The sequence below is a fragment of the Montipora capricornis genome, chromosome 4 (assembly GCF_036669925.1).
Source record: "Montipora capricornis isolate CH-2021 chromosome 4, ASM3666992v2, whole genome shotgun sequence".
NCBI lineage: Eukaryota > Metazoa > Cnidaria > Anthozoa > Scleractinia > Acroporidae > Montipora > Montipora capricornis.
Window position 1 is genome coordinate 20,385,834 of NC_090886.1, and position 22,500 is coordinate 20,408,333.

The 22,500-nt window shown below is 38.5% G+C and overlaps 1 protein-coding gene across 1 annotated transcript in view; it reads left to right on the forward strand.

Moving 5' to 3' along the window:
* Nucleotides 1-833: 833 nt before the first annotated feature.
* The window catches only part of LOC138045759 (ATP-binding cassette sub-family C member 4-like), a 22,468-nt gene continuing 801 nt past the window's right edge, over nucleotides 834-22,500 (forward strand). Inside the window, exons 1-8 of the mRNA XM_068892364.1 lie at nucleotides 834-961; nucleotides 2,446-2,990; nucleotides 3,291-3,670; nucleotides 16,708-18,056; nucleotides 19,601-20,171; nucleotides 20,382-20,518; nucleotides 20,848-21,209; nucleotides 22,014-22,500. The exon at nucleotides 22,014-22,500 is cut by the window's right edge and continues 801 nt beyond it. Of these exons, the coding sequence (XP_068748465.1) occupies nucleotides 2,472-2,990; nucleotides 3,291-3,670; nucleotides 16,708-18,056; nucleotides 19,601-20,171; nucleotides 20,382-20,518; nucleotides 20,848-21,209; nucleotides 22,014-22,500 (3,805 nt within the window). The 5' untranslated portion in view covers nucleotides 834-961; nucleotides 2,446-2,471. The remainder of the gene's footprint in view (nucleotides 962-2,445; nucleotides 2,991-3,290; nucleotides 3,671-16,707; nucleotides 18,057-19,600; nucleotides 20,172-20,381; nucleotides 20,519-20,847; nucleotides 21,210-22,013) is intronic.

Sequence of the window (22,500 nt, forward strand, 5' to 3'; positions counted from 1 at the left end):
AATTAATAAATAACCTTTATTTCTCTATAGTAAAACAAGTAGCAGCTACTTAAAGTTACAGGGTTATCTTTCTGGTAAACTTTCGCCACTTTCCAAATTTTACCTGTGATTTCTTCGCTCTGACTAAGCATGATGGTTTGCTATAACTGGACAATTTGTTTAACTGTTTGTGCATCCCACAGACACGCTCTTAGGCGTCTTGTTGACATATTTTAAAAAAGCAAATGTCAAGGCCGTGAGACATAGTCGCACCCGGACCACCGGGGGTTCACACGGCCTGACGTTATTCCGTTTTCTGTGACATGAGGCGACTTATAGTATGGCTACTCCCCACCCCCTTCCTGGAGTAGTCAATCGCAGGGTCACCCCATCAGTATGTCACCGGCATGCCAAACAGGGTAAGGAAGCTGTTGACAAAGCGAGACCTTGAATCAGCGACTCTGGGATCGCGAGTCCACGGAAAATCAAGAAAAACGATGAAAATGTGAAGTATGTAATTACTGACATGTTAGTCTGCGATAGGGTTCGGTGATCAGAGTGTAAATGAGAGTAATTAGTTGCTTACAAAGGGTAGACAAAGTTAACAAGCAAGCGGCGATTGTAATAGTGTCGAAGTTCCTAGAAAATAGCTGTTATTGACCAGGTGTAAATAACGGATGGTGTCTCGATTATGGTTAATTTTGCATTTAGTGGAAGCCAGAGAAGTTTTGTGCAACCTTTATTGCTTTGAATTACATCAGCTCTAAGAGGGATCGTGATGTGAAAAGCAGGCTGAATGTCTGAGTGTTAGCCAGATTTGCATAATCAACGGTACCCTGGGGCAAGAGAGAAAACCACTTTTAAAGAGTGTACAGCCGCAGTGCCGAATCCACAACGAAATTATGCGAATAGAATTATAAAAATACAATATTGACGAATCTCTGTTGACATCCAAACATAATTTCGACGATTGTGCTAAGAGGTAAGTCAGTGTTCTTGGATTTAATATAACTAAGTGATAAATGCATACATTCTATTTGAAATGTCATAATATATGTGTAACTGTGGTATGTATTCTGATTTGATGGAGTTGACTTGAGCTCGTCAATAATTGATACAGTCCTGGCATATTGACTGTACTAATGCATTTTCTTCAGGACGTAAGTTGTGGCAAAGACTAATGTTCGTGTAAAACATTAGTTCCTATTGCTGCAAGAAAGATGAGAAAGAGCACTCGACTGAAGTAATCAAGGCGCATTTTTTCAGTCTCCTTTCTACAGATCGCATTTCCAATAAGTCTACCAGCTTTGTATCCTCCTCCTCAGGCCGATGTTCTGTCCGTATTCCATCCCACCCTTCGACCTTCAGTGTTATTCACGTTTTTGATGAATTGTTTTCGTTCTTCAGTTTCTCAGCATTGCTTATTAGTATGCAAAACTGAGGTGAAAATAAACAGAAAGACAATCAAGAAAATGTTCATCACGCGGAATTGCGCATGCACCAGGTGGTGGTGCTTAAAAGAAATGCACTATTTGCAATGATAGTAAATGACATGAATCTTCTCTGTACTAAAACAGTACAATTACGCAAGCGATAGCCTCTAACTCCTAGTAAGGAAAAGAAAAATTTTAAGAAGGCAAGACAGGACTCTTTGCTTCGCTAAATTTGCTGATCCAGAACCGCTTATAATAAGTAGTTAAGACCCACTAAAGCATAACGTTTAATTTCTTTTCAGTGATCATTTAGGCGTTTGTCTAAAAATCGTTGACATCGGAAATCATCTTAGAATACTGACAACAGCAAGAGATTTTATGAACTATTGCGAAGTATCTTTGGCTGCAATCTGGTATCCAACCTCTTTCTGCAATAAAGTACATGCTATAAATGCCTAGATTTCTTTACGGCTATTCACTAGTTACCAGGAGTAAAAATGTTAAGACAAAACACGATAAATGAGAGACCCAGGAGCCAATTGGTTACCATACCTGTTCTGCCTTTTCCTTACCTGATGTAAATAACTGACGCGAAGTTTGATTAACTTCCCTCAAAATCTTTCTAGAGATACTCTTGATTTTCGTCCTTCACCTGATTCGTTTCGACGCGTCATCAACTTTTTATAGAAAGTCGCTATAGAGCCAAGGAAGATATTTCAGGACTGAAAACACCCTTCTGTATCATTTCAAAGGACTTAATTAAACAAAGGTTGTTCTTAAGAAAATGCTGAAAAATGACTCTATGGTATAACTACTGGCCCATATATAATGATGGTTTTTCCTTGCTTCTCAGTTGCAGTCCGTGATAATTTCTTGTGAATGACTGAATATACCGAATATGACCAAAAGAGGTGGCAGTCTCTGACGCACCTTTTTCCAGATTGCTTTGGAATCATTAGTTTTTTTACGGGTCACTGAATCAAATTATACTTTGCTGGGAGGAATCTAATCATGTTTTTCCTGACGTTCTTAGTTTCACACCATACTTCATATTACAAGATGGAAGAGTTCAAATCCAAAAACCCACGAAGTCAAGCTGGATTTTTGTCATTGGTTACATTCTCTTGGATGAGTGGAATTCTTAAACTTGGATACAGACAACCACTTGAAGAGAAACATTTATTCGAGCTCGACACCGAAAATCAAGCAGAAACACTTGTAAGGGAGTTGGAGATGGAATGGCTGGCGGAAGTGCGATCCTGCGACTCAAAACGAACAAAGCCTCGCTTTTGGCGAGCCATGATGAGGACCATTTCCAACAGAGATTATTTTACGATGTTAGCACTTCGTACATTTTATTCCCTGACCTTTAATGGTATGCCTTTGTTGATTTGGTTCTTCTTGAAAATCATCGCCTTTGAAGATTCAAGGAAAAACTTGGTTGGAATAATGTCATTGGTTCTGTGCTTTGTTTTAGTCCCAACTGTTCAGTCTTTCAGCCTGACTCATCTGATATTCAAATCCGAGACCATAGCAATTCGATTTAAAGTCTCTCTGATTGGATTTGTGCAGAAACGGGTAAGTTAAGAAAGTGTGGGTGCATGATAAGTTAACCTGGTTGGAAGACAGAAAGCAAAGAAACAGAAAGTAGCGCAAATGGCTCGAGCACTGCGTTCTTCCGGTTTTAAAATAATCGGAAAAGAATTAGCACTCTTAAGTGAACATTAACGTAACATTGCTCACAAGATTTCTTGCTGTACATGTATTGTCATGTCAACAAAAAGCCCCTGACAATTATTCCTTAATTTTCTCGGCATTGACGGGTACCTTTTTCACGTTGCTTTTGGAACAATTAGCCGTTTCTTTTATTTTGCTCAGATCCTTAGCATGAATCGACGGTCCTTAGAAACAGTCAGCCCAGGAAACATTATAAATATTGTTTCAAATGATGCTAAAGCAGTTGAAGAAGCCGGTCCACATATGGCCCTTTTCTCATTGCATATCCTGGACATTGTTATTTCCCTGACGATTATCTGGAGGGTTGTTGCCTGGCAAGCTTTGCTAGGAGCGTGTTTTTTGTTGGTCGTTACTGTTTACGGATCATTTGCATCTCGAAAGGCGGCAACATGGCGTAGAAACGTTTCACAGCAAATTGACAAACGTTTGCATGTCATGAAAGAGATTCTTACTGGAATGCGTGCTGTCAAAATGTACGCTTGGGAATGGAACTTCAGAGATCTGGTCAGAACGATACGAAGGTATATTGAACAGTTTACTTAATCATAATTAACTGAATTTCTATCATGCTGTCAATTACTTTTTTCTTTTCTTAGTTAATACAGCAGTGAAAACTTTAAGTTAATATTAATATTGATTAATATTAAAATATTAATATCAATATATTAAATAATATTTGATATTAATTAATTAATATTAATGTTAATATTACGTTTAAGTTAACATTATACGACGACACTTGACAACTACGATTAGCTTTCTGGACTTTTAATATAACTGGACGCTCTGAGAGCGTAAACTGGCTTTATTGAAGAATGAAATACAAACAGCGGAGATAAACATTTTTACAAATTGCATTTTATATTAACTTGACGTTGCGTATGCTTCTCTGCATACATTCTAAAAAGTAACCGTTACATTTTCAAAGTTTTCTCATATACGAAATAAAGCGATTTGGGTACTATATGAATATGAAAAACGATCTTAAAATAACAAGAAAGAACTAACTGGTGTTGATTGTTATTAATATAGTAGGGCGAAGGGCTTTGGCTCCTGGATATACAATTTCTCTTATTTTACAATGATAATCTGTTTTTCCCGATGCAATGTTATGTCCAGTCCTTGTGACAACAGCTACTGAAAACCTAAACATCTTCGAGATGCAAAAGCAAATTCATGAACACGTAAACCTGAATTATGGCAAGATATAAACGTGACGAACACAAAAGCAATGGAAATGGATCACAAATAAAAGGCTTTAGCTACCTGAATCATTTTGGGTTAGACTGAAGCGATCGATTATTGAAAAATGCAAAGTTATCGCTTTCCATGCTAATATGACATGACCGGATGTGAGCGCGTAGAGAATTGTGGTCTTAGTAGTCAACGCAATGAAAACAAATCCAACATGGATAAAGAAGTGACAAGCCGTAAGGAAGGTTTTCTTGTTTTATCGGAGGTTGCCGAAAGTAATAACAACCCTGGTTTTAGTCATAGCTCTAGTATGGCTGGAAAAAAGTTTGACAAAGCATGCTGTGAAGAAGAGAGGGCTTTTTCATCGGCTACAGCGCCTAAAAAGGGGGAAACGATGGAGGCTTCACATATTGTGTGCCTTTATGCTTCAACAATAATAAGAAGAATCCTGAGCTTTCTTTCTATACTTTTCCTAACGGAAAAAGCCCAGAGCCACGGGAGCTTAGAAAAAAGTAGATTCATCTGGTTTCTCATAAGAGTTTCTTCACAACGTTAGGCCACAGAGTCTGCTCGCAACATTTTCCAGGAAGCCGAAAGACTTACATGAATTGTTTACCAACCATAGTGCCCAAAAACACTAAACCCAGGTTAAGAAAACCAGGGTCAACAACGAAAGCCAGAAATAAAAGTTCTGTCTGTGCAGAGCAAAACACTAAACGCAAACGTCTTTGCGAAATTGAGCCGCAAAGTTTTGTGATGGATTGCACTGATCAAATGTTCCCTGGAGTGGAGAATTTAGATCCTTCGCCCTCACTGAGACAGCAGGTTGAGAAACTGAAAACGCTTGTCAGAAGAATGACATTAAGCTCCTGAAAGAGCACATACTTAAGGAACAAACAGAAAAGTCTTTTTCTTTTGATCATTTTAAAGACGATGACAAGTTGTTCAGATTCTACACTGCGCTTGACAAGACATTCAAAATATTGTTTGAAACATTTGGACTAGCAGTAAGCAATATTGTTTATCGTGATTCGAACACTAAGGCCGAGAATATAACGTCAAGTGACTTTGTAAAGCGTGGACCTAAAAGACTGCTCAGGCCTGGGACTTCATGAAGAAGATATTGCAGTAAGAGCGGGATTATCAAAGTCACAAATTTCACGCAGTATGATATCATGTATTGATTTTCTACATGCTAGATTTCGCTCTTACCCCATTTGGCCTACTAGGTCATGCATTGACAAGACCATGCCTGATTCACTCAAACAAATGTACCCCTCCACACGTGTAGTCATAGACTATGCAGAAATATTCATTGAGATGCCCAGTTCATTTAGAAGTCAAATTATTCTAGCTATAAACATCACAATACTGCCAAAGCCCTGATTGGCATTAGCCCATCTGGTGCTGTTTCTTTTGTGTCTTATCTTTATGCAGGCAGGTCATCAAGTGATAAGCAAATTACTAATGACGGTGGCATATTAGATTTGCTTATCAAGGGAGAATCTGTAATGGCTGACAAGGGATTTGAAATAGCAGATGATCTACCCCAGGGTGTAACTCTTATTATTAAATTCTCAACCTCGGATAATGCATTTCGCGTGCTCTGATTGGTTCACTCAATCTCGGTTATCAGCTCATATACCTTGGTTTGACCTTATATGGTAAATGATTGCGTTAAGCTTTGCTAAACTAAAAATGTTTTCGTCGGAATGCCAAATTTCTCTTTGAATAAAGCCAAAAAGGAGAAAAAAAACTTTTTTTGTGAAAAGTTTGGATCAATTCCGACGTTTAGAAGTACGCGAAAAGGCAAGAAATGTTTTTGTGATTAGCCTGCGTCTGTCTGACAACAAGGTATTACATAACATCGCATCAGTTCTCATCAAGTTTTTTTCGATTTCGCTCGGATTTGCTCGCTTTTTCCGCTCGTATTTCGTACTTCCAAACTTTTGGAGTCGAAGGAATTTAATAAAACAATTATTCCATTCGCGCTTGTTGGATATGAGACTGGTTATAGCCAACTCGGCGCTACGCGCCTCGTTGGCTATTTACCATCTCATATCCAACGCGCGCTTATGGAATAATTGTTAAATATTCCTCCATTTCTTGAAGGGAAAGATCATCTTTCAATTGAAGAAGAATTAAACCGAAAGAAGGCGAATAGCCTTGGTCAAAATACATGTTAAAATACTCAGTACTGTTTTCCCAATATCTATGGCAGCAGATACAAACGGCAAGGTCTGGATTATTTGTTCTTATCTTTCCAATTTTTTGCCACCATAAAAAAGAACAACAGAACGTGACTCATGTAAGACAGTATGTAATATTTGCCTTGCTTTCATTTTTATTGTGAGTTGATGTTTGGGTCAGGAGATTTCAGTGCTACTGAAAAATGAGAGTTATAAAGTTTAGGCTACAAAACAGAGTGACTTTAACATTATTTCCTGTATGTCAATACAATAACCTTATCATAGCGTAATGGTTTTCTGCTGTTTTACAATCACAGTTAGTTGGTCCTGAAAGGCTTTCTTGTGCCACAAACATGCAGTTATTGTGCTAATGGTAGAATAAAAGAAAGGAAGAAAGAAGTGAACCGTGGAAGCACTTTCTTCTCCCATGCAAATGGTCTCATCCTTGAGGATTCTTTCCACATGTACATCAACGCTTGTGTATACGTCAAAGTCAATCCACGGTAATCCTAAAAGGTTCACTATTCCTTGACACTGGTAGTAGTAAAAATGGTTTCTTTTCAGCTCTAAGCCGCTATCTGTTATCTTCAAGAAAAATGCTTTATCCACCTTTGCTGAACCAGTAACCATCGTATCCTTTTTGGAATATGGCCATTGAATTTCAATACAGCCAGTGGGGACTCCATTTTCCAAAACAATACCATCTACAAGCAATGGCCATTTGGATCTAATAACGAATCCAGCAACACTTCGCATATTCCACCTCTCCACTTTCCTGATTCAGATGCACATAAACCAAATACTGGATGCTCTTCATTGATCACTAGCTCTTGCTTTTACCAAAAATGACCGAGTTCTTGCGACAGTGTTTGCCTTGACGAAAATGCTTCTCAGATCAAGTAACTTTCTTTCTACAACCCATAGCCTTTCTTCATTTGGATTCATCTTATCCGTCATTGTTCTATTGTTCTTATGGCTAAAGGCTGGCAAGTCTTTTAAAGATTTTGTCCAACCTCTGCTATCGCTTTGCAAAGATTCAACATCGAGAATGTCCCCGGCTGCATCTTGTCTCTTGTTAGAGTTGCCGTTTGATTTGTTAATCGCCTCCTTATTTCCGCTAAAAACAACATCAGGCATGTGCCCCAAAGCTTCGATGTCGTCTAAGCAGGAGTCTTTAGCAGAACTAGGGTCATCAAGGATATTAGGGAGCTTAAGCACGAGACGTTTTTGTCAACACGGACGCCAAGTAGCCGAGGTGAAACTGGGTCGAGAAGGCGTCTGTGACTTGACTTTGCATTAAGCATGTCGCGTCAGTGATCTTACGGCATCGCTGGTTAATTGAACAGCAGTTTTGATTCTTTGTCTTCTTTCTTAATACTGAATCATGACTTATTTAAGAAAGACAAGAGATATGCTTTTTCAGAGCTACGATCAAAGATTGATTTCAGAGGATGAACTTACTGTTTTATTGGAAGAGAACACGGCTAGAAATTCTCAATCCAGTTACGATCGAAAATCCTGAAATGATTCTGAATGTAAAGCAAAGTTCAGACCTGCAAGTGTTAGCTGATTTGTCCAATCCATTTGGTACATTTTTGTAAAGGAAAGCAAATGACAAATAAAAATGACGGGTTCCAAAAAATAAATTAAATTTGACGGTCATTAAAATTTTTCAAAATTTCACATGGTCTTTCTGGAAACGCTGTCTTAGCATTGCCAGCGCATTAAAATTTAAGACCACAGAGAAAAAGCACAAGCACATACAAAAGGATATATAAAGGAAAACGAATATTTTTCAAAAAAGACTTACTCTAGCTTTTTTGGCAAGACTGAGTCTCGGCGTCTGCATCGCTGTTGTTCATCAGCCGGTAGAACTGAAGAGTTTTTTCATAAATAATAGGAATTAGAACGTTGATTGTTCAGCATTAGCAGGAAAACAACAAAAATAAACCAAAAAAACAGAGTTATTACACCTAAAATGAACTTGCCTTCTCGCGTTTTTGTTTTTCACCACAGACGCCAAATAGACAGCTTTGAGGTTTGTGACTTGACGTCTGTGACGTGTGAGGTCTCTTTCTCTGCAAAATCACTTCTGGTCTCTGTCCGTGTTGACAAAAAGATCTCGTGCTTTTAAGCTCCCTATTTTCGCCTTTCAATTCATCGCAACTACCACCTGCAAACGCCATTATGAAGTATGCGTGACTACTAATATAAGACCACAATTCTCTTTGCTCTCGGATCCGGTTGACGTCATAAGAGGTAAGGCCTATTGGCAATGTAAACCAGTGTAACATAGTGAGTAGAAATCATAAATATGACAAATAGAGTGAGCCGAATCAACATATTTAATCTTATTTCCCGCCCTTGCCATTCCGGAAACGAAATACTATTTCTTTTTCAAATATCTTCTTGTTGGGCTGGTCTTTCATATACCGAATCCGAAATAATTAATGTCCATAAAACAAAAGAACAATAACAATACCAAATTAGCAAAGCCTAATCGGAATCACAATGGCTCTTTTGACCTCCACTTTATTAGTCCGGTATATGAAAGTCTACCCCCTTCTTGAAACTGCTTCTTGTTTGTAAATAAATGTTGCATCAATTAAATTTGATCAAAAACGCCTCCCAAATATACTTCATTTTACATTAGAATGACTAAACAAATATGCTCTGGCTTGCAAAACTACGGCTACCTATTAATCATTTGAACGCCTCCCAAATATACTTCATTTTACATTAGAATGACTAAACAAATATCCTCTGGCTTGCAAAACTACGGCTATCTATTAATAAATAAGAACATTTGAAATACAAAATGGCTAAAAATTCATTCTTGTCATATCTTAATGAAAGCAATGCTCATATCAGACAAAGATCAACCCTCACTGATGCAAATTAGCTAAGTTCGAATCATTTCGAACACCATCAATCCTCAAAGACAGAAAAATCTCAAAAAAACCTTTAAAAGCCAAACATTTTATTGAAACAAAAAACATTTTTGCTGAGTGAGTGCAAACAAGCCGTGACACTCCGTGTCAAAAACCCGATACGCAACTTAAATAATAATGAATCTCAGGATCAAACCCTTTACTGATCGAAGAACCCTTCCTTGAATAATGAAGCAAAAAATGGACAGCAAGCTTTCTTTCAAAGAATTCTTGACGAACAACAATTAGTCAAATTTCCAATGGTATTTTTACCGGAAGACTGTGCAGAGTTGAGTACAAATAAATATAATTCGCCCGACATTAGAGATCACAGATCCACTCAAGGTGTTCGATTAGTTTTGTGAGTTTGTTAAACCCATATCCAACTACAAAAAGGTTACCAGAGAATTTTCCACTTCAGTGTTGTACATAACAATTCAGTTGGTAAAATATTAGAACTACATCTCACTTTGACACCGCTCGAAGGGCGAAAAATGCAATTGTTGTCGAAGTCCATTACTCGTCATTCTTAAGATTCCAGATATTTATTTTTCACCGCCTGTCTTGTTTATCCAATTGACGTTCCATTCTTGAGCTCTATAATGGTATATTCTGTTTAAAGATCCACTAACAAATTATCCATTCGCGTTATAATGACTTCGACGCCATTGCAGGTTAATTAAATATTCTACTGTGTGGATAAAATCGACGCATTTCTACTACCCCGCGGAAGACTCTACGCACAAAGACAACACTTAACAGGGGAGTGACAGGAAAGAGCTATTGGGCAACTTTTTCTTTTTTCTGACGTGGAAAAAATTAAAAAAAAACGGCCAAATTTTACTCATAGTCTGACTGGATTACCATATATGGCAACCCGGTAATTAAATTTATTTGTTTATTGATGCTTGGAACACATAATTATATAGATGCTTTAATTACTCTAATTGCTTTGAAAAGGTTCTTAAAACAAGAAGGGTATTTTATGTCATCCTATTACTGAAAGAACAATGTATGAAAGACATACATTTGAATAGCGGGAATGAAACAAGTTAAGTTTTGAGATCATCGTAGTTATGAACGCTATTTAAAGTAACGAAAGGAAAGCCTAGAAAATTCTGGCTTGAACGGGATTCACACTCATGACCTCTGCAGCGATACCGGTGCACTGAGTGCTCTACTAATTGAGCTATCAGTTGATAGAGCACTTTCATCGACGGGTTCAGTTACATACTCAAAAAAATGACCAATTCCTATAAGTACGTAAATGAACCTGTCGATGATAATGCTCTACCAACTGATAATTTGGTTGTTTTTCTTGATCTTAAGAAAGCATTCCACAACGTAAACCACGAGATTCTATTAGGAAAACTTAGTGCTTATGGCATCCAAGGACACGCGCAACGCATGCTAAAATAGGATAGAGTGCAAAGTTGCCAGGTAAAAGGAAAGTTTTCTGACAATTAAAAGATAACATGCGGAATCCCTGAAGGGTCAATTCTTGGCCCACTTCTGTTTCTGATATATATTAATGATCTAACAAATTGCCTTGAGCGTACTACTCCTTGGTTATTTGCAGATGACAGCAACAAAACCGCTGTTGGCAAAACAATTGAAGAAACGGAGATGGGCCTTAATAATGACCTTAGAAATGTCGGGAAGTGGCTTGCTGCAAGCAAATTAAGCCTTAATATTAGTAGCAAAAACTGAGTAGGTAGTAAGTGATTCCCGACAAAAACTGCGAAATATTCTAACAGAGCCAAATATTTTGATTGGCAAGGATACTGTCAATAGGGTTAGAGACTGTAAGGCACTAGGTATAAAGGTCGATGAGTTTCTTGCCTGGGGAAAACACGTAGATGAAATTGCGAAGAATGTTTTGTCCCCAATCGGTGCCATTAAAAAGCTTACAGACTTTCTTGGCCACGAAATCCTTATATATGCATAGAACGCTTTGGTTCAGCCACACTTTGATTACCGTTGCAAAGTATGGAATTGTCTTGGTATTGGACTAGCACAGGGTTTGCAAAAATTTCAAAACAGGTGCGCTGAGGTAATTACATACCGAAAAAATGAACCTGACCAGTCAGGAATAGCCCTACGCTCCCTTGGTTGGGGTACACTAGCTTAGCGTAGAGTCAAACTCAAGGACAGTGCCTACTATTGTTATTGCGCATACGTTCTGCGCATCTCGAGATACTCGGATTTCCTATGGGTGATTCTTATTAATACTGGGTTATTTTTGCGCGGTTCAAAGATACCCGGAGAAAGCACAACTTAGCAAGTTCTCTTGGTATCCAAAAAGAAGATTAGGGGTAACCACTCATTTTTCAGAGATAATTAAGCTTCAATTTGGAAAAGGACGCCGCCATACATTGCTTTGTATTTTAAGTCTTTTATCAAGTATTGTTGATTTAATATCTTCGAAAAATGCAAGGTTACCCCCAATTTTCATTTTGGATTTCAATAACACTTGTTAACATCTGCTTTTCCCGCATATTCAGTAAGCCGCGCAAAAATATCTTTGAATTAGTAGGCACCGTCCTTAAGGCTAGGATGATGTTTAAAATTCTTAATGATCTAGCCCCTGGAAGACTAAGGAAAATTTTTACGGATTCACATTCAACCAGTAGCAATTACACAAATTCTACAAAAAGAGTTGTTATTCCACATGCAACCGTGGACGGAATTCTTAAAACATAGGCTAAGCTCCAGCGGTGTAAAATTGTGAAACTCTTTATCAAACGACGCTCGCAGTTGCGAATCGCTCGCCTCGTTCATAAATTCTCTCACATCGTCGGCACAATAATAGATAGAATAAGCTAATGTGCCAATTTTTGTGTAAGAAAATGAGTAACGTTGTTCTATGTTTCCATGGGATGCCTGTGGCAGCCACGGTAACAATTCGAAGCCGTTCCCTTTTCTTCATCATAGTCACAAATGCGCATACCCCGCGGAAATTGAATTAACCTCGGTAAAGCGGGGATCCTGGGAAACACTCACAACTCCGTACAGTAATTCCGTGGGATGCCTGAACTCCCGTTTGGCGATTAGAGTTCCCACTCTTTCTCCAGCTCTTTCAAGTTAGCATTCTGAGCGCGCGCTATAGACCACTCGGCCACGGAGTTCAGTGCTTACGATAGAAGAAAATGTTTAGTTCGGAATCCTTTCCATCCGCGATGATTGACACAGCAACCTCACATCTGAAAGTATTTGATAAAGTGGGCAGATGACTTTTCTTTGAGAACGACAAGCTTTGATGAAGGAGAATTTTCTACGTTTATGTCTAGATCTTGCTTCGTTCTTGGTCGTTCCACTGTGAACATCATAAGAGTGTTTTCACACGGCGTCATCAAATTTTAAAATCGAATCTGCGAAGTTTCTGATTATCTTATCGATACCAAAATTACTTAGAAGTAAATATTTTGCCAGTGTTACGTAGCGATTTTCATTTTGAAAGTACAGCATTTTGCATTTTCGAATTTTCGCCTTGCGTGACACCAAGACAGAGGAATGAGATAAACCTGCCTGGTTCGAAAAACAGTTTCGCCTTGTGATTTTTTGGAAAATTTAGCATAATAAGCCGTAGACGAAGACATGTTTATGCTCATTTAGTTCCGTTCACGAGCAAAAAGAGAGGGCTTTAATCGGAAACTGAGGTCCAGATGTTTTGTTGATTCGAGTCTCCACACAAAGCTCCGTAAAATTGAATAATAATTTTGAAACGATGCAGCAAACAGACAGACATTAGTCTTTTATAACATTTCATTTTCTTGGCTTCCTTCTTTCAACGATTTCAGATTTTATTTTTATTGCAAATCGAAACCGTTTAATGAAATAAGCGAAAAACTTGGAATGTTGTAGGAGACAAATTCATAAAACACCTCACCAATTCCCAGGTCTGTGCGGTACATCGTTTCTGAGTTATTTGTCAAAGCGTTTCACGCAACTTTATAGAATTTTATATGGAGCCACTATGCTGGTTCACTACTATTGTGCACCAATATGGCGGCCAGAAATCAACACGAACATCTGGAATTCACTTAGCGATGAAAACGCTTACTTTTTGCTCATGAGATAAAATACACGTGTATGAACACATCTCCTAATGTACTTGAAATGCTCAGACTGCTGAGATTCATAGGCATAGACATTTTTTCAACCAAATAACTTTGTATCATGGTGTCACGCAAGGTAACAATTCGGAAATTTTCGAAACGAAAAACGTCATTGAACTGGGAGCTTGAAATAAGATTTATTTCTAGGTCGTCTTCAACCTCCTATAGATAAAAATCCAAAACACCTCGCGATGTTGATTTTAGAATTTGATGACACCACTGTGAAAACTATCTATGACAATCGACCTGTTTCTTGCGAACCAGCTTGTTCAGTCGTTCCAAAACATTTTGTGAATCGAACCAATTGAATTTACGGGATTACAAACAAATGGAGAAAGAGAAAAAGGGATCGAGAAATGGGGCAAAATATAGTTGAAGTAATAGCTTGCCTAGCCTCCTTGCAGCCGTTTTTTGTGTCGGTCCCATTCTTGCCTGGTCTCCTTCGCAGCCGTTATTAGGGTCGTCGTGACGACCCTAATAACGGCTGTCTGTGTATTAAACTGTTTAACTTGTCATATATTTTTCTTTGTTTTACATATAGCGTGGTATGTTTCTTTGTATTTTTACTTTTCTCTTAGTATCCAAGTAATTAAGAATTGTTGTCCAACCATCAGGGCAAGAATTGGATCATATATAAACTGCGGATATGAAATATAGTGAAGCTATGACCATCGCAGTTGTGAACACAATTTATTTCAAAAATTGCGTTCACAACTGTGATTTATTCGTTCAATTCATATATCATTTCATCGTTGATTCATTCCTCACGGGAACATTAGAACCCACAAATGACCAGCTCCCAACGTCAGTGGCTCCATAGCTCAATTGGTTAGGGCGTCGCACCGGTATCTCTACGTCCCCGGGTTCAAATCGCGTTGAAGTCCTGAAATTTTCAGGCTTTCTCTACGCAATTGTAAAAATTGCGTCCACAACTGCGAAGATCATAGCTTCACTTGACTTCATATCCGCAGTTCATATATGATCCAATTCATATATAATTTCATCGTTGGTTCTTAGTTATCTTGGAACAAGTGTATTCAATATGGTCATGCCAAGACAGATGACTATCAATAATTAGACCAAGATATTTAACATGAAAAGAATAGTCCAGAGGTTGGCCAGCTAAAACTATAGAACTATAGGCGGATGAAGGTTAAAGTTTAATTTCTTCCTGGGTTGGAACACTATAATTATATATTTAGTTTTACTCAAATTTAATGTTAGCTTATTTGCACAAAGCCAGTCATATATCTTGGGAAGTTCACTATTGATATGATCGATCCGGGTCTGAAACTATCCGGCAAGATCTTTCCCACACGCAGGGAGTGAAGTGTCATCAGCAAAGAGGCGTATAGAAAAATAGGAGGTAGCAGTAATATACAAACCATTAATGTAGATCAGAAATAGTATTGGGCCAAGAACGGACCTTTGCAGAACACCCAAATTGATAGCTTGAATATCTGAGAAAACTCCGTTCACATAAACCCTGTCTTCTATGCTGAAGGTAAGATTTATACCACATATTTTCAATTCCTACGACACCAGAATGAGACAATGTAGATAAGAGAATAGAGTGATTCACAGTGTCAAAGGCTAAGGTCTAAGAAGAGTGTTACTGCGAATTCTCCATTATCAAAGCATTTAGTAATTTGTTCAATTAGGTCAACTAAGCAGTCAGTGGTATTAATTCCGGATCTAAAACCCCATTGTTTCTCAATAAACAAGTGTGTTCAATGACAACAAAATAAATCGTGAAAGAAAAAAAAATAACATAGACGTTACAATAGAAATCAAAATATTTCAAAAACAAGGCAGTCAAACTTGTTTGTGCATTTCTTTCCTATTTCTTAAAAATGAACTGAGAGTAAGTCTCAATGTATAGTCTGATTCAATTCGTGGTAAGGTTTTTAAATAGTTCCTGCATGTTTCTATTGTTTTTAACACCCCCATTTTTCCAATAGATTTCACACTTTTACATATTTTTACACCATTGTTTCTCTCTCTTTTAAGATTTTATTCTCATACTTACTTAATAATGACCGAAGCACGGTCGAAACGTCGTTTTTTACCGTTAATCTTTACCGTAAAATGTTTCCTTTCGTTACTGCTAAAGTAGTGCAAGAGTACTCTTTACGGCCTGCCTGCCACTAAACTTCTGAAACCCTAGAGTGTTCAAAACACGGCCGTCAGGCTTATTTGTAAGGTAAATCTTTCGATCATATTTCATTAATTTTAAGAAGACTCTACTGGCTACCTATCAAATACCGCATCAAGTTCAAGATCTTACTTATTAGGGAACTGGTCAAAACTACTATACTCGAACAGGACCCACCTTTGGGGTAGGGGGCTTCTCAAAGACACCACCTATCTTCGAACTTATCATATGAACATTACCGACAACATTTTATTGGCTTTTAAATTTGAGTTGACACAGGAATATTCAGCTAGCAAGAGTCGGCATTACTAGTCAAACGAGAAAAGTGAGGTTTGAATCTCACTGTGGCTACGCAATATAGACACCATCTTTTGACGTTAAGCAAGAGGGGTGCAGGCAGACACCACCATCTATTTTGTGGTTTGGTGGGTCCTTTTCGAGTGTAGTAGTTTTGACCACTTCCCTTACCTACAAAGTTATCCATGGACTTGCACCAGCGTATCTCAGCGAACGTATTACCCACAAGACTATCTAGATATAGTCTAAGATCGTCTAGTGAATTTTTATTGCAACCACGTACACCCAGAACAAAAACTCTACGCACACTTGGTGATCGTAGTTTTACTGCAGCTGCGCCAGCGTTCTGCTATAAATTACCTAGTGCAGTCCCTGTTCAAATAGTTCACAGTCTTTTAAAAGACGACTTAAAAAGTCACCATTCCCAAAAGGCATATGAACTTAAATAGAATATAATCAGTTACGGATCAGTTGTAATTTTCATCAATATAATTTTATTGCTATAATTGTTACTTTATTCATACTTACATCACTTTATCATATTTATATTGTAAACTAGATATCTTAGATTTGTGTCGTATGATTCGCGCGCTATAGAAAAATTAAGATATTTATTTATTTATTTTAGTGTTCATAACCCCAAGAACCTAACTTGATCCTATACTTCTATTGTAGGAAAGAACTATCTCTTCATCGTTTGCGAGGATTCGTCATCTCAAGCATCTACGCTCTCTTCTTCACCAGCACACCCATTGCAGGGTTAATTTCAGTCCTCGCTCTTCTTTTCTCGGGAATTGAACTGAAATCATTTCAAGTTTTCGCATTAATGTCTGCCCTAGCTAATCTGAAAATGATATCGACGATATTCATCGGAGAATCGTTACGTTTTATTGTAGAAGGAAAAACCGCTCTTGCAAGAGTGCAAAATTTACTTCATAACATTTCTGATACATCAACGTTTCAAAGAAACGAAAGAAATCCCTTTGCACTTGGAGTTTTCTTCAACGGAAGGAGGTACAACCCTCGTCCTGTGAGAATTGAGAGCTTTAGAAATGACAAACCAGTTCTATTTTCTGTTCGAAGACTCGATGACAATTCTCCAAAAAGTCAACCACAGGTTATCCTTAGCAGAGTATCATGTTGCTGGAGCGATACGTTTGATTGCCCTTCCTTGAAGGACGTCACCTTGAAAGTTACTACCGGACAACTTGTAGGCATAACAGGTCCCGTTGGAAGCGGAAAGACATCTTTGCTAATGGCTATATTAGGGGAACTTCCATTATTCTCTGGACATTTATCCTGCATCGGTAAGATTGCATATCTTTCCCAAGTTCCTTGGGTATTTTCTGGTACCATGCGAGAGAACATTTTGTTTGGAAACGATTTTGAGGAGAAAACGTACAACGCGATTATTCGAGTGTGTGACTTGAAAATCGACTTAGATAGCTTTCCAAAAGGAGACCTGACTGAAGTTGGACAGCGTGGAGTTATACTAAGTGGTGGCCAGCGTGTACGCATTAGCCTGGCACGCATGATTTATTCCGATGCTGACATCTACCTGCTGGATGATCCACTGAGTGCCGTGGATGCTAAGGTCGGCAAACATTTGTTTGATAGATGTATCAAAGAATTTTTAGCGGGGCGAATCCGGATTCTTGTCACCCATCATTTGCAATTCCTCAAACAAACAGATTATGTTGTCGTGCTTGAGAATGGAATTGTTGCCCAGGAATGCAAATGCATTGAAATGCAAATACAGAAGAATGGTGTTTTTTCTGGTACAACTCAGGAGCGAGGAACATGCACAGAGTGGGATTCACTGGAAAAGCCTCTTGGAACATTTGAAGGGTCAAGTGACAAGCCTGTTGCTGTTGAAAGGAAGGACGAGAGAGTTGACCTGAATGATGCAGAAGAGGACAGAGTGGTTGGATCTGTGAAATGGTGGCGATACTGGAGATATTTTCGAGCTGCGCTTCCAGTTGAAATGTTGGTTGGCCTTTTTGCCTTTTTTGTGATAGTGCAAGGTAAGTGGAAAGTAGGGTAAGTAGTGATTTATTGATGTTTTTAGTCAAATGAAGCTTACGCTGTTAATGTTAAAGGTTGAATTAAAATTCAGGTTAATTTAGTTTCAACCTTAGGTTGATCGATTTTTTTCAACCTAGGTCAAATTCTTTCAACCTACAATAGATTATTGTGAACTGTCTAAAAAAGGGTTTTCCCTTTTTTGGGGGATATAATTTAAAAAATGGGGCCTGGATTTTTAGGGGGGGGGGGGGGGGAGTAAAAAAAGAAAACACCTTTCTCCACCTTTCCCTAGTCTTCCTTTCCTCTTCCTATTACCGTCTCTCCCTTTCCTTCCCCCTTACTGTCCTTTCTTACTACTAACCGACTGTGCCACTTACCTTGAAGCTTCCACAACATTCCACACTGCTCCAAGGATTCGAACCCTCGAAACCCTCGCACATCTCTTCTGTGTTAGCTGCTAAGCCATCGAATCAGCAACTGAAATCACCTATATATGTTTTTTCTACCGATGAGTTGAAGCTATTTCCAAGCCTTCACGACAACCACCATTGCGCACATGGAAAAAACGGTTGTAAAAAAAAACATGACCATTCACAGAACAATTGCCAAAATGCCATATGAAGTGGTTTTCGGAATCTCTCGGAGAAAAGAAATCAAAAGCCACAAATGAGTGGACAACTTACAGCTACATCAAATACAGAGCAGGAGAATGGTCAATAATTTGAAAAAGTGGATGAACCAGACATTGAAGGAGAGCTGTGTCTGACCGCGGACTGCAGACTAACCCTAAATCACAGTTATTGAAAGCTAACCGCTCAAAAATGGGTCCTGAGACCTAAATACTGTTTATAACCACTATTTGAAATGGGTGCCTCGCCTTAAATATTGCTTATCAGCACTATTTGTAGGCAGCCAGAAGCCTGCCTTTTGCAGTTATTATACACCACACTAGAAAGGGAAGAAGAAAAAGAAGAAATTCGAACTTCAGGATTATGTAGCGCTAAAAATTAATAAAATGGAAAAGGAAAGCCCCCTTCATCCAAATGTGATACTTGCTAATAGTTGGTGAGTTTTTCTTGATGTTTCCTACTATCAATTTCAATGTAGTTTAAAATGAAATAACCTAGGTTGAAATTAAAATTGAACTGAATTTAAATTTAGCGGTAACATACATTTACGATAATCTAGATTCTTTATACTTTTCACTGTTTTTATCTTTTATTGAATATGCTCGAGCTCCACTGTGTGCGTCTGAAGGGACACGGTTTCTACTGACGCAAAGAAATCTGATACATTGCAGTGGACTGCAAGATTTAAACATCAATTTGAAGCTTTTTTTTTCATTGCCTTTAAAGTTCCACTTAATTCATGACCAGTCTTACTTAATGTTTTGCCCTTTCTATCAGGCAGAGCATATTACACTTCAGTGCAGAATCACTGGTGACAGAGTTTTATCTTTCCCCTTATCAACAGGTTAGATGTTGATGAAATCCCTTATTCACTAATAATTGTGTGTTGTTGTTGTCCATTTTTGCATGTCTAGTATCGTGGACAGCACCCTATTGGTGGCTTTCAAGAATGACAGAGATGCCGTACGAACAACAAAAGAGCCACGCAACTCTTCTGGTTTACGGAGCAATTGTAACGATCTCTTTCTTTCTCTCGCTTGTGTCATCGTTTTGTTACTATCTCACGACTCTTAAGGCTTCTGAAAACCTTCATGGTGCGATGACACAGGCAATAATCAAAGCACCAGCGCTGTTCTTTGATACAAATCCAGTCGGTCGCATTTTGAATCGCTTCTCTAAAGACACTGGCTGCATGGATGATCTTCTTCCAGGACAATCCCTCTTTGCAATTCAATTGCTGTTGTTTGCGTTCAGCGGCAGTGTTCTTTCAGCTATTTCCAACGTATGGCTCTTCTTTGTTTGTACTCCTTTGATGTTGTTGTTCATTTTCTTGGCCAAGTTTTATTTGAGATCATCACGCGAGATCAGGAGAATAGAAGCAATGACCTGCAGTCCCGTGTACTCCTGTATCGCGGATACTGTGGCTGGATTAGAAGTGATCCGGTCTTCTTCAATGGAAGAAGCATTTATTAAGCGACTTTATAGGTAGGTAGCTAAGTTTAAAGCATTGACTTATGTAGGTTTTATTCTTTAACTAAAATATGTTCAATGGTCTTATATCGCCATTGACAAGGGCACAAATCTAGTGTTCTAAAGAACAAATAAAATCAAGAAAACATGAAGCTCTGCAATTGAACGGACATTTGAACTTGGATAACTATTAATGAAGGAATGGTTTATTTATTTTGACATCAGGTACCTCGACAAAAACAGTTCAGCATTGTTGATGTTAAAGGCCTCCACACGTTTGCTTTCGGTTTGCGGGAACACATTGGTTAATTTTCTTTTTCTAGCTGTGCCAGTTGGAGCTTTACTGGTGACACAAAGTCCAGGTATCCGAAATTTTTACGGTCCTTGTGAGTTAAAGTAAAATGGGCAAGTCATCACTGAGGGTATTTATCAGGCGGATTATTTTCTCTTTTATGTAACATGATAATTTTCTTAAAGCTGTTTTGTAAGGTCTGTAGCTGTCTGTAAAACCTGACTGCAATAAAATTGTATTGAAAGTATGCCCTTATGTTATTTTACTCTTTCCTGCAAACGTATCAAATGGCTTTTGAGAATGGTCTCTTTTGTACTGTTATCATGGTAAATCAGACCATAGTCAGGTGAGGCGCTGACATTTTCGTATATTACCTGAAATACCTACTCTTCTTTTCAGCTTTAGCAGGTATGACACTAACATACATCTTCCAGATGCTGGATGTCACACAGTATGCCATCCGAATCGCATCAGATACAGAAAACCATATGACCTCAGTGGAAAGGGTGATGAATTACGCCAGCATCGAGTCGGAGCCTGGGTATAATACCGACACACTACCTCCTGAACAGTGGCCATACGAAGGAGGGTTGACTCTATGTGATTTGTCTTTGGCGTATTTAAAGGATGCTCCTAAAGTTTTGAACAACATTGACATCAGAATTGCTCCAAAGGAGAAAGTTGGTATCGCAGGTCGCACAGGAGCTGGGAAATCGTCTTTAGTGGCTGCTTTGTTTCGCATGCCTGAACCTGAAGGCAAGGTAGCCAAGGATTGTTCTATATGTCCATAATATTCACTCGATGTATCAGTAAATTAAATGAAAGCTTTGACATCCATCTGGGTCACCCAAAAAGTGGTTCCAACTTATCTTCTGCATGACAGTCAAGAGATTTCATGCAAAAGATCTCCATGTATCTATGCAAAAATGAATCCTTTCCTTCTTTTAATCAGGGCAGATCTAATTTTGTTGTTGGACATGACCTATATAATCTATACTTTTATGACAACTTTGATTAAGTTAGAGTCAGATTTTCATAGAAGCGACGTTTATTCTCTGCTTGCAAAAGCGACTCGCTTTCTAACTGCCTCATGCATGTTCTAGAGACCGTTCGATGTATTACTATATAAGGTAAGAACAGTACAGTTTGGTCCTTTTACATCAGCATGTTTATTATATTTATCTTTCCGTTTTTTTTAGAATTCACAAATCCATGTAGGTATACATTGTACATTGTTTTAAATGGAAGTTACGAAGTGGGGAACGTCCTGCACAGTACTCAACGACTTCTGGTTGGTTTCGATCGACAAAGTCCGTGAATCATTCAGAACAATAGTTGCTGCGAATCGTTAAAATAAATCTGCATTATGACTGCGCACTTTAGATCATCATGTTTAGCTATGTTTGATGCTGACCAAAAGAACCGCGGCCTCCGGAGACAAGAATTTAAAGGTCATGCATGATTAATTCTCCTGGGAACCACATGCCAAGGAGACCATAAATAATTTAGATTGGAACTGAAGAGATCCACCTAAGAGCTTGAACACTCACTCTATTTTGTTTCAGATTATCATCGATGGTTTAAACATCAAGGATCTCAATCTGCAAGCGTCTCGCAGAGCTATGACTGTAATACCTCAAGACCCTGTTCTTTTTAGCGGCAGCCTTAGGAGAAACTTAGATCCTTTTTCTTTGTATGAAGATCATGAGCTATGGAGAACTTTAGAAGAAGTGCAATTGAAAACTGTGATACAGCAGCTACCCGGCCAGCTTGAGTACAAGTTGCGAGAGTCTGGGAGCAACTTCAGCGTTGGTGAGCGTCAGCTGGTCTGCTTAGCGCGGGCGCTTTTACAGAAAAGCAAGATCATCATTCTTGACGAAGCCACTGCGAATGTGGATTACAAGACAGATCATTTGATACAAGAAGCTATACGAAAATCATTCAAAGATTCCACAGTGTTAACTATCGCTCATCGCTTGAATACCATCATGGACTATGACAAGGTGTTGGTTATAGATAAAGGACGAGTTGTGGAGTTTGACAAACCCGAAG